The sequence below is a fragment of the Plodia interpunctella genome, chromosome 28, assembly GCF_027563975.2.
Source record: "Plodia interpunctella isolate USDA-ARS_2022_Savannah chromosome 28, ilPloInte3.2, whole genome shotgun sequence".
NCBI classification, from domain to species: domain Eukaryota; kingdom Metazoa; phylum Arthropoda; class Insecta; order Lepidoptera; family Pyralidae; genus Plodia; species Plodia interpunctella.
The window spans coordinates 4694034-4706993 of NC_071321.1; the positions used below are offsets into that span (position 1 = coordinate 4694034).

A 12960-nucleotide genomic window follows, 5' to 3' on the forward strand; every position below is an offset into this window, starting at 1 on the left:
AGAAGTGGAGAAATATCATAAAAGCCGAACAAGCATAACGGATGATCCATAACCACGACCACTCCATCAGGAGTGTATGACTGAGGAAATTTTTATGCGGTGGTTCTTAGATATGTTTGGTCAAAATCGGTTCAGCCATTCAAAAGTTGTAGCAAAATATACTTGTTGTATTCATTGGACCGAGATACAAGCTTAGTGCTTAGTGAGGGGCATGTTGTCCATTTACTTTATATAAGATCATTATAACAATAGCGAATAACTAATATTAATATGAATAATTGTACTTCGCCGTTTTGTTTCGGTCCACCTTACATGGGACATGTGTAACAACGTGTGGTTGCAGTTGGTATTTACATTTTACGGTCTCACTTAGCACATTCTGCACCTTTGTAGCGATGCCGCTTGACGGATTCGGTCGTAAACTGACTTTATGTTGTAACGGCTATAACTCAGTATATTTCACACTCCGGCGTCACCGCAATGCGATGTAACGCTTGTTTCCTAACGCTTCCGACGGCTTTTTGTCATCTTTGCGCGATGCAATAAGTAATAAAGGTTTGGTATTTCATTCCTCCTCGATCTTAATTACACGAACAATAGAATAGAATATAATTTTCCTAAAATACCAGCATTTTAAGACCCAATACGACTTGGACCTTATAATTGACACGCCTTAAAGTCAGCTTCTTTGGATATTGCTACTTCACTTCCATGCCCAACTTGTCAGTTCCATGTTCGAGACTTGTCTCTTTTATGGCCAATATATAGCCAACATCACGTATAACTAACAGAAACCAGTTCGGGAAGGCGCCTCTATGCACCCTCCGAAAACATCGCTGCATCTGCAGACAATGACACTACCCTGGGCTACTAACCTATCTTCTCGACGAGCACCTTCGCCATGAAGCCGGTGCCGCCGGTGACCAGCACAGTCTGGCCGGTGAAGCTATAGACACCACTTGTCACTTCTATGGCAAACATATGAGTTCCATGGTAACATACCTGAGAATCTTCTCGACGAGCACCTTCCCCATGAAGCCGGTGCCGCCGGTGACGAGCACGGTCCGGCCCGTGAAGCTGTCGGCGATGCGGTCGGGCATGGCGTCGAGCTCGGCCTCCGTGTAGCTCTCGGAGGACATCGCGAGGGCGTCTGAGGAGGAACACCAGTTTATTGTTCCCATAATATCGATTTATACTATGTATACATATTTAAAACTATGCAACTAATTTATATACGGGTTTAAAAAAATGGTACCTATTTAACAAGTATTTGTATGAATAATTTATTATTGCTTTACGGCGCGGGTCGAAATTAAATAATAAATTTCTTTATTGAGAAACAAAAACCGAAAAAATTAATAATAATAAGACTAACAAAAATTCTAAAAAATCCACACTAAAAGAAATTATGTCGTTAAATGTTTCAAGTGAATAAATACTTTTTTCCAATTTAGTTGTCCCACTCATTACTCATAGATGAGAGAGGTGTGTGGCGCGTGGTTTCGCCCGTGAATGTCGTACGAAGCGACCACGCCATGAAAGACGTCCTTGTACACAGCGCTGCAGTTGTTGACAACGACAACGTGGTATCGAATTGTATCGTGTCTCTAATTACTAGTTCTTTATTACCGCAATACTTCTTTCGTGACGCGAACTCTAGTTAACGATGTTTTACTCAAGTTTAGATTATTATTTTATAACATCATTGAAGGTAGACATGCAAAGACATGTAGGTATGAAATCCACAATCCAACACGTGATCGAATGAAACTCTGGCATTAGATGTGAAATATTTCACCATAATTCGTATATATCCGAATTGTACAAATAACGAGCGCAAAGAAAGATAAGAATAAGAATGTTTCCGCGCGATACGAGTATTCATTTCATTAATAGTTTTGGTTTGAGTTTAATCACGATTATCGTAAACTAAACGCAACATACTTATGATGACAAGATTGTGGATCGTTTACTAAGTAATATTAACAAGTATTTGACAAAAAAAAAATATCACAAGCTCTTATTGTCGTCACAGAGGTCTTGTTACATTCAACGCGTGACAACAAACCGTTGAGGAGTTGCTTGGTCGGGGACCGATCCTTGGTGAACCATAAAGTCATCACGATAATGCATTATCACGGAACCAGAAGCGATGCGGAAAATTTAAACTCTGTAGGACGAGCGGAAGTTGTTGAAATGGTGGTAAACAAAAAATGGATTACAGACATTCGTGGATCTCCTTCGGAGGTATCCGTCAACTGAGACCGACATGAACTAGACTTTGGTCCCAGTCGTCGGATCGATCGGATCGTCGATGTGTACTGTCTCCAATAAGTCTGTTCGTCAAAGCTGCGTTTCTGCACCGCACATACTTTGTGCTCGGGTACTACGAGACATTCCTCGTGAATCTTACGTAAAGTAAAAGTGTCGGTTAGTGGGGCAAGGCCGGGGCGTTGACCCATCAGCAGGTGAGACAGTCATAGTATTCTGGCCCTTAACACGTCCAGATAAAGACCATTATTGTGTGAAATGTGGCGTTCGACGACTGCCGAAATAAGCTGGTCAAGATCACTTGAGGCCGCAAATTTTGGTCATTATATTTTTGATTTATATTTTTTATTCTGATGTAAATGAATTTAGTAACTGAATTACAAGGAAAGTTCAACAAATCAGTTTCGCTGGGAACGAATCCCTGGCTGTGCCGTCCAGACAAGCTAATGTATGATACTTTATACATTTAGGTACCTACCTAAGTACATAAAATACATGAGTAACAAAAATATCATTTGTACAATAAATATGAAAAACAAAATGCAACTGTTGGAAAAGTAGCTAACTACTATTAGAAACTGCCTCCCACTAGTGCCACTCCCAGTTTATCACCCAGAAAAAGTAGGTTTCGTTAAGTTAGGACATGGTTAGTACAGTTAGGAGGTTGGGTAACTCGGGTCCCGTGTAACTGCCTGGTAATCACAGCCAGCGCCTTGTTAAACTGTTACTGCCATACTTGGCAGTAGTCACCGCTCATGCTTTCATAATTCAGAATATCATCCTAGCTAGGGACGTAGCTAGTGTTACCATATGTATATCCTACTTATATACTTACTTATATACCAACTTATACGTAGTGCATTACCCACCTACATAATCTGATAATTTATGTGAAGTTAGATAGAAAGGGGAAAGAGTGACATAAACAGCTTTTCACGCGGGTGGAGCCGCTGGCTGACGGTTAGAGACATTACGCGTAGTACGTATAAATAAAAAATATGATTACTGGTGTTGTTCCGCCCTAGAATAGGACTACTCAATTTTCAGTAGAATAATCGTACGAGGCGACTAAGGGACACATGAATATGGAATAAATGATTGGATCATAATTAGCCTTAATTAATTAAACGTGTTTGATTATTTCAATACCAACGTGCATTTTATATTTTACCCAGTCAAATAGCCAACTTGAAGAAGCGAGCAAACACTCATATAATCTGTCGCAATCGGACAAAATGTCGGCAATGATGGAGGATCAGCAAACATGCGCGTGTCGTAACATTAACATTGTGTGCGCAAAGTGAAATTTGGTAAATGGTATACTTAGGTACTGGACAAACATTTCATAAACTGTTGTGAAAGATCGACATCCCTGATACGTAGAGGTGCATGTCATCGATATAAATCGAGGATTTAAATGGTTTCTGTTATAACTACAAGTCACACCACACATCAGAGAACGTTTGTTACAGATTCGGTAAAAAGGAGTCTCCTGTCACGTCTGTCTGTCTATCTTCTATGTTTGCGATAAACACGGATTTTCATGCGATTGATAGTGTGATTCCTGAGAAATGTGTAGATGTATAATTTAATATGGTTTTACCCGAGCGAAACCGGGAAGGGACACTAGGTACCAATTCCTAGTAAAAAAAAAAACACTTGTATTGTTCGAGGGGTTTGACATTATATTATGGGTATGTAACAAATATCTTATAGAAAAGTAAAAATGCTCTGAAGCCAAAAAGGGAAATCTTCGACATATCAGCTTTGGTGAGTAATTTTCTTGGCCAAAACAAACATACATATAAAGTAACCCTTATAACTAAACATAAGTAACACACAATTGATCGCTACTGAGTCGTGTACAATATACTCGTAGGAACAAGTAACGCGACGACAACAACGTCGGTATGTGATTAACAAAAATGAAGTTGTGAGCTCATTGTATGATAATTCAATTGACTCTACACTAGTATTCGGTTGTATGTCTGTCTGTCACCGCGACAGCGTTAACAAAACAACTTAAGTAGGTATACATAATTCATAATTCATGTGAAATGAGTCATCGAACCCATCGAGCGAAAATACATTGCAATGATTTGGCGAATATTAAGTATATACATATATATAATGTACTAGCTATTGCCCGCGTATTCGCCCGCGTGAATTTCTCAGCGAAAACAGAACAGACATAATTTTCACATTAATTAACACCCTCTATCGTAGTCAAAGGGGGTATATTTTGAAAAAAAAGTAGCTTGTGCTTGAACTACATAGGCACATACTAAATTTCATCATAATCGGTCCAGCGGTTCAGCCGTGAAAGCGGAACAGACAGACCTTCGCATGGATAGTATTTAGTATAGAGTACTAGCTTTTATACAGTTTCACCTCCATTATACTTATTAGGAGGTGGGTTTTTGAAAAAGTTGCCTGTGTTTGTACAGGTCTCTAACTACATGCACACCAAATTTCATCGAAATCGGTCCAGCGCAGCGGTTTAGCTGTTAAATCGGAACAGACAGGCAGATAGACTTTCGCATTTATATTATTAGTATAGCCTAGAGTACGGATTATTTTTTCTGTTTTTGTCTATTTGTGTACATCACGTGAAATGGAATGCATGAATGAGAATGGCGCGCGAAAACAAATTGTGGTAGGTACCTACGCTAATGTTGGATATTTCCCACAGCCATTTCATACGAAGCGAAATTTTCTCGGTGTCGAATTTGACGTCAAAAATTATTTACTAGTAGGTATTTTTCACCTTGACCTACGAGTTCATTACCGCGTAAACAATTATATGGAAAATAAGTTCATTGGTTTCAAAGTTCTCATCGTCAAGAGCCATTAAAATGTCCCCACGGCTGGGGCACAGGACAGGCCTTCCTTATAGATGGACACTATGGGCCGTGACGTTGCATCGAGTAAAGGATTTAATTCTATTTTCTATAATTAATAGAAATTAGTAGGGGAAGAATGATTGGGCGCTTGATTAGACACGACCTTAAATAAAACTATTCTCGAAGGAAAGGTGAAAGGAAGAAGGGGTTCAGATCGAGGAACAGTTAATGAGAGCCAACTGAAGGAGAATACGGTCATTTTGTCTTTTCTAGCCCTGTGAATAAAAGGCGTGGCGAATACTCCTCCGACGAGCACAGCTCTCAAATAACAAGGAGTTTTTAAGTTAAATATTATAAAACAAAGTCCTCTGCCGCGTCTGTCTGTCTGTTTGTCTGTCTGTTCGCGATAAACTCGAAGACTACTTCACGGATTTTCATACAATTTTCAACAATAGATAGTGGGAGACCTGAGGAAGATTTGGGTGTATTTTACCTGAGCGAAGCCGGGACGGGACGCTAGTACTTTATAAGGTTTTGATATGATCTACCAGGAGGAAAACCAAGGACCAAAGACTTACGAGGAAAAACCAAGCAATGGCGTAGACAGATTAAATCTTATTACTCAAGTAGTTAAGAGGACGTACTCAGCCCTGCACTGGTTGCGTATTTTTGTTTTATTCCGTTAAGTGTTCTACTGTAGTCACATATGTACCTACTTGTATCATACGAAAATAGTTTGGTGGTAACAATGCAATACTGACTTTTCCAGCTAAAAGAAAAGCGATCCCGAATAAAGTGGCGGATTTTAGTGCTGAAGTGGGTGGGAATAAAATTGTGTGTCAAAATTATTTTCTACTAACATACACATATTTCTACTAACATAGCATATTATGAATTCTTATACTAGAATAAATAAATTTTCATTCGTCCTTCGGCATGTTTGTCTGTCTGCTTGGTAGTGTAGATAATAGAAATTATTACATTTTCGAAAATTGGACATTTAATGTGGCCCGATCGAATTGGCCTAGCTGTTCATATCCTCTTAATGACACATCATTATAGCAGTCATTATTACAGAGGTAGCGGAGGCACGGAGACCGATGTGGTCTGCGGATTGCACGCGGGTTGGTTGGTGGCGACCAAGCGCGATGTAGTCTATTCTCTACCTATCTTTGCGAAAGTGGAACCGACATGATTTCCATACAAACATACAAACGTTCACTACGCATTATACACATTTAGCGGTTGATTTGAACCAAAAGGTAGCCTATGTTTAAACGAGATTCTTTAACTTCTTTAAAATCGGTCCAGCGATTTAGCCGTGATAGAACTTCGCCTTTATAATATTAGTATGGATTATAACTGCGTATGTAGTAAAATAAAATTATTTAATGACACTTCATCTGTCTGACGCTGTGGTCTGACGGAACTTCGTATCGCCTTCGACTTCGTAACCTTTATTGTTAAACAAGTACAGCCTCAGACATCGTAGATAGGTACGTACCTATTGTTGTTACGCGTTGTCACGCCGATGTATAATATACGTACTCGTTGTTTTATAGTGTGTAAACTGTGAAATCTTTACATAGATCTATACACATAATACAATGTAAGTAGGTGGGTAATTAAAAAAATATAATTATGGGTGTCTTTATAGAATTAATAGAAGTCACAACGAATTTTTCTGAATTGATGTCTGATTGATTTTGTCGTCCCTATTGAGATTGTTTGGCTCTTGGTACTAGGTAATAGAGAAACGTTTTTTTTAGAATTTTTGTCTGTGCGTTCGCGTCTATGTAGAGCTAAAAGTTACCATTGTTTAAGAACTAGGAGCCAGCAAGCTTAAGCATACCAACAGTATTGTAATAACTAAAATATTTGGCAACGCTGACGAAACATTATAATTCTAGTTCCACGTCGCAGTATACGAAGGTTGATTATACTCGGCCCTGATCCTCATACGGACGATATCAACGGTTAAGCAATAGCTTGTGCGTAAGATGGGTGACCGTGTTCGACAAAATGTGCTTGAATATTTATAAAAATATAGATCGGGCTTGAAATATTCATTGTTACAAGTAAATAACACAGATTAGTAACTACCAAAACTTAACAGTTTTTTCATTAGCCCTTTCGCGGTGTCCCACCCCACCGCCGGGCAAAGCCTCCCCTTCATTTCATTTTCCATCCTGTCGAGGGCAGCCTGTTGCCGCCCGCAGGAACCCATCACTATCGTCACGCCATCCCTTCGCGGTCTCCCTCTGCGCCTGCGCGCCCTTCTGGCACCCATAGGAAACAATTACTATCTACTGTTTTAAAACTTTTAAATCCTTACATATTAAAACAAAGTCCTCTGCCTGCCGTGTCTGTTTGTCTCAAAAACTATTGCACGGATTTTCATGCGTTTTTCACCAATAGATAGTGTGATTCCTAAGGAAGTTTTAGGGGTATACTTTATTATGTTTTACACGAGCGAAGCCGGGTCGGGCCGCTAGTTAGTAATATAAAATAGACTGTAAAAAAATTACTTCCTAATTCCAAAATTGTCTCTATCTCTCATCGTCGAGTGTTCCCGGTTACATTCGGAGCTGTTACGCCCCGCGAAGCCTAGGGTTCGCGTAAAACCACAAAATGTTGACGTCAGCCCTCTATTGGCAGCGATTGTTGCCTGTCAGCTTTTAAGGCGTGTGTCCCTTAGTCGCCTCGTACGATATCCACGGGAGGACAGATGGGTCCTATTCTAAGGCGGGACCACAAAAATGTATTTTCATCAATATTTTAATTATTTTAGTAACGAACCATAGACAAAAGGAACCCTCACCATTCCGGCACGGGGTTTAAACACTATTATCTGTCATTCCACATATTTTTGACTTGGATTAATATACAATTCAATAAAGACAAATAATGATAATTCATTATCACATAGGTCCGAAATAAGATATTGTTTTTTATCTTATTTAGTTTAGAGCCTCGAGAAGAGGAACATTACTGAATGAGTTGTGCTAGGGAAGATGCTGGTGTGGGTTTAAGTATGACTAGAAATAAGGAATCGTGGAAAGACACGCCGACCCCAGACAATGGGATGAGGTAAGGTAAGGAAGATGAGGATTTAGTTTAGAGCCCAACCTACACCCAGGGTGTTCACAGACAAAGTAAAGCTAGAATTCAGCACAATCTAACCTTAGCTCACTTAACGACAGTCTTAGACAACTTAGCAAAGTAGTATGCGAAGTACGTAGATGTATGAAAAAATGAGCTGCGCGAGCTTGGTGTAGCTCGCGATGGATAATTGGTTTAAGATCATTAGTTGTATTCTTTACCACAGGATATTGTGCAAGTAAATAGTATTATCGACCGTTCTACCAACGCTTCCTCTGTCGTTGACCATATAGGGTCAAGTTATGTGTGGACAAGGTACCTCATCACATTAGGAAACAAAGTTGGGTATTTATTAGTTTTTTTGTAATGTCTTGCCATATATTGTATGTGTAATTTCCCTTACTCGCCATTAACGACCTGCGATAGCAGGAACATTTCACGTTATTTTAACATTTTGCGTGACATTTAGTGATGATTGTTTTTTAATCCTACCCGTTTAGATTATAACTTTTGTAAGTATGACTGTAAGCATTTTAATGTATCGAAAAAGTATAAATTGATATCAATAACATTTAAAAATAGCCAGCTTCGCAAAGATTGCTAAACTTGGTTAAAAGACGTAAAACATTCAACCTTACCCTACGTTGCACCACGACTTTGCAACATTTCGAACATAATTACAGAAAACCACTCTTAATTCAACCGAAATCCGATGCCACAAAAAACAAATCCGAGTAAAGGGCTTGTATGAACTACAGACTTACCAAAAATCTGTTAGAATCACTGAAACACCACCTTTCGGAAAGGTCCTCAGGCACTAACTGACGAACTTTACCCGCAGAACAGTTTTACATTGCAAAATAGGATTGCGCAGCCGCCGCCGCGCCGGCAGACCGGAGAACACGATGTATTGACATAAGTAGGTAGATATTTTGGGTCTCGTGTACCGATTTTGGGGTTTTTATTTACAATTCTATTCAATTTTATTTACAATTACAAATGACAAGTATTTACTTTCGTGGTAATTATAAAATTTTATTAATTGTGAAGGAATTGCACGCGCTAGCTGAGACAGTCCTCACGTAGCACCACCGGTACAAGATGGGTACAAGGAATGATTTTCACAGACGTTGACCCTTCACAAAAAAACCTAAACTCTGAACGTATTTGCGTTAGTTTTCAGTTGGTGACGTTTTTGATGTAAGTTATGCTACATATGTACAGGAATATGACCCTGGGCTTCGACACTTTACAGCTGAGGATGAAACCGTGTACATACATTTTATAGCAATGTAACTATACTGAATTCGTAAAGTTCGGCGAACTGTTCGCGAGAGTGTGTGGCCCCGGCACACACTCTGGAGGTATCTGAATCTCCATGAATCCGAATCACCTCACAGTCCGTGGTAACGTACCCGTAAAAGATAAGGACGTGATGCTTTATCTCTCTCTCGTCTTCGCCTCCTGGTGTCATTCGGGGTTGGGACGCCGCGAGCCCGGTTCAGTACAAATAAACCAACTGCATGACGTCAACCCTTCGGGAAAATTGTGCTGTATTTGTGTAGGTACTTATTGAATGTATATTTAATATGTGAAAAACAGTGACCTTATAACACCTATCTACCTCCTACGTAGATCGTACGTATGTTTGCGTTGGGGGTTAAAAATAATTAACTATCATCTTGTAAACATTAGGTATTGTTTCCTAATTACCTATTTTAAACCTAGCTAATTTGTAAATATATTCTCTACTTACTATTGCTTGGTTGCTAATGACAAGTTGATAATTTCCATGATTCAGATGTTTTGATAAAATTTGGTAAGCAAAAAAAGGCAGCAAAAGGCAGTTTAATAATTATATTTAAATATATCCAAGTAGTTAGGTACTTATAAATATATATTTGGATTTTTTTTAAATTTTAAATAATTATGACAGCGTTGGACTTCTATGTAGCCTGATGGAAAGCCGAGATGAAGTCTAAGGTTGGTTCGGTTTACGCTCTATTGAATATTACTAAATATATTTTTGTCTTCATCCTCAGCCCGAGTGGGATCTCGGAACAGATGCAAAATGAGCCATCGATTGCGGGGAGAAACCAATAAATTATTGATATCGACTTAATGTAAATATCATCTTCAGTAGGATGAAGAATTCTTTGAATGAATTTGAAAAAAAAAATGAATAGGCAAACAAATATTGAAAAAACCTGAAATTATTTCAGAAACCATTTCTCTCCCAGACCTTATAACATTAAACTTTCTTAAAAACTGTGACAATAAATCCGTATTAAGTAAAAGTACCTGCCATCGGAAACCTTGATCCAAAAATGAAAATTTTGAAACTTTTGTACCTACTACTTGGGAAATCAGCTCCCGCCGTCGTTGGGCTATCTGTTGCGCAGGCGCCATCTGTACTTGTGGGTTTAACCTACTTTGTGTTAATATCGCTGTGGCTCTGGTGAATGGATGAACTTGGACTTGAACTTTGTTACTCGACTAGCTACGTTCCAGGGTCCCGCTCAATGGTAAGTGAACTTAATAAGGTAGAAACCACAGAACATTCAGGGAAAAATTCTGTGATACATTGAACTAGGTGTAAGTACCTACTGTTTTTCACAAAAATGCCATTTTTGCCACATGCTTTTATCGTCGTCAAGAGTGATCTTGTTGCATTCAACACGTCAAGGATCTGTTGTGGAGTTCTCTCGTCGGCGGCCGATCCTGGTTGTACACCATGGTCATGGTAATAACATAATAATGCGTTGTTGTCATGGCAACTGATGCGATGAGGAAAATATGGCTCTGTAGGACAAGCGGAAATACTTAGATGAAATTTAACTCGCAAGTTTTGACGATTCATATACGCTATTATCACAACCGCTATGACTCTACAAAAAGATGAAGAATGGCCATCAACGAATCAAAATCCTTGTCCCAAAACCAAAATTTTCGAAATATATTTGTAGTTAAGTAGTAACAGACGCGGATCCAGCCCTCAAAAAAGGTTGTGGTGTGACATACAGTCATACGTAACAAACTTTTATTTAGCTCTTTAGTAGATATACTTAGTGGTCAACATTTTTGTAACATCATTGTAATTTAAAAAGGTGGTGAAAATTATTTCCTCTTTTCAATTTTTAACGTACAAAGTCAATTAAGATCGTGGGCATGAGCAATTGCCCTCAATGGTAGATCCGCGCCTGGTTGTGGAGTGTTGCGTGTACGCATTCGCTGCGTGGAGCTCGCCTGCCCACTTGGAAACACGATACGCCGCGAGTGGTTCGCAGAACTTGAAGTAATAATGCAATAAGTGTCAAGGCGAGGCCCAAGTGCAGCATTGGTCTTCTTGCGGCAGCGATAATGATTGTGGAGAGAAGTCATTAAACACTTTTTGTGCGCATGGTGGCTTATGCCTTAGAGATCGCAAACAATCGAATTCCGTTTGATTTATAGTGACCACTACACCGGCAAAATATTCTCACATAAAATACATAAATGGAGCTTTTATTAACTTTAGTATGCTAAGTCTTAGATTATATAAATTACTTCTAAGTTTTCGCACACATTTTCTTTGCTTTACTTACTTTTGATGTTGTTCTTTATTAAAGACTCGTCTCTAATGCACGTTTATGTTGCACGAGCTCTATATTAAATTTTATCATTTATTCAGAAACTAGCTGATGCCCGCGACTTCGTTCGCGCGACCGATAAATTAGACACTTTTCACATCATATTTGATCCTAATCCTAACTAATATTATAAATGCAAAAGTAAGTTTGATACCTCTTCACACTCTATCTACTCAACCAATGTTCTTGCAATGAGTGAGAAAACTCATTTGATTTACCTCCGTTCATTCCGATACACAGAAGATTCTCATTCTTCTTGTTTGTACTACCTATTAGGATTAGAAAATTAGGAATTACATCAACCACTAGAATCTTATTACACATATTTTATTCCTTTATTATGTATTCATTCGGTTCTCTTCCTGCTCTCGTCCTGTTCGCCACGTGGCGGGGACTCGTCACCGCTACATAGAATCTAGGAATTCACACATGAAGGTCAAGTCTGTGGAAATGCAAGCACCACTCACTCGCAATATTTTCTGCTTAAATTCGCAATGTTCTTACGTCAGCACGTGCTCATAGCGCACGCGCCTGGTGTGACGTCACGACCGGGCTCCCCACCCAATACTATGGCACAGTCACCGCTGTAACCTTGTGCTCATCATCGTGCAATAAGTGAACCACTTCGGTGTTCCACGGGTCAGAAAGGAATGTCTCCACTGCTGGGCCCTGACCTTCCTTATGGATTGGATAAGGAGTAGCCGACACGCGGGCCCACGTTGCTTAGAACCCGAGATATCCATCTCGGTTCGGTATAGTAAAAACACGAGATAAAGGCGGGTGAAACCACGGGCAAAAGCTAGTATTCGTTAAAAGTATGGCAAAAAAAGCTTTTTATTTTTATGGTTTAACGTAGATACATAATTCCCCAACGTCGCCGCCACCGGGTCGCGGTGAGGCGCGCTGCGCCGCTCCGAGTTGAGCAACAAGTTGCGCCAGCGCTGGCCGCCTGGTTGTGCTGAATTCTGACCTTGAATATTCTTACAATATAGGCCTAATCATATATTTATATGATAATTAATTAATTAGTTACTGATTTTGATGTATTTCGATGACTACCTGTATTTAATAATATTTAATCCTTTTAAAATTGGGAAATGTTACAAATATTTATT

At 39.3% G+C, this 12960-nt stretch overlaps 1 protein-coding gene across 1 annotated transcript in view; it reads right to left on the reverse strand.

Annotated features, from left to right (window-relative positions):
* LOC128681765 (uncharacterized protein) overlaps positions 1-9118 on the reverse strand; it is a 20806-nt gene extending 11688 nt beyond the window's left edge. The window contains exons 1-2 of the mRNA XM_053765925.1: positions 8981-9118; positions 1003-1150 (exon numbers count right to left, since the gene is read on the reverse strand). Of these exons, the coding sequence (XP_053621900.1) occupies positions 1003-1139 (137 nt within the window). The 5' untranslated portion in view covers positions 1140-1150; positions 8981-9118. The remainder of the gene's footprint in view (positions 1-1002; positions 1151-8980) is intronic.
* Between the last annotated feature and the right edge of the window lie 3842 nt (positions 9119-12960).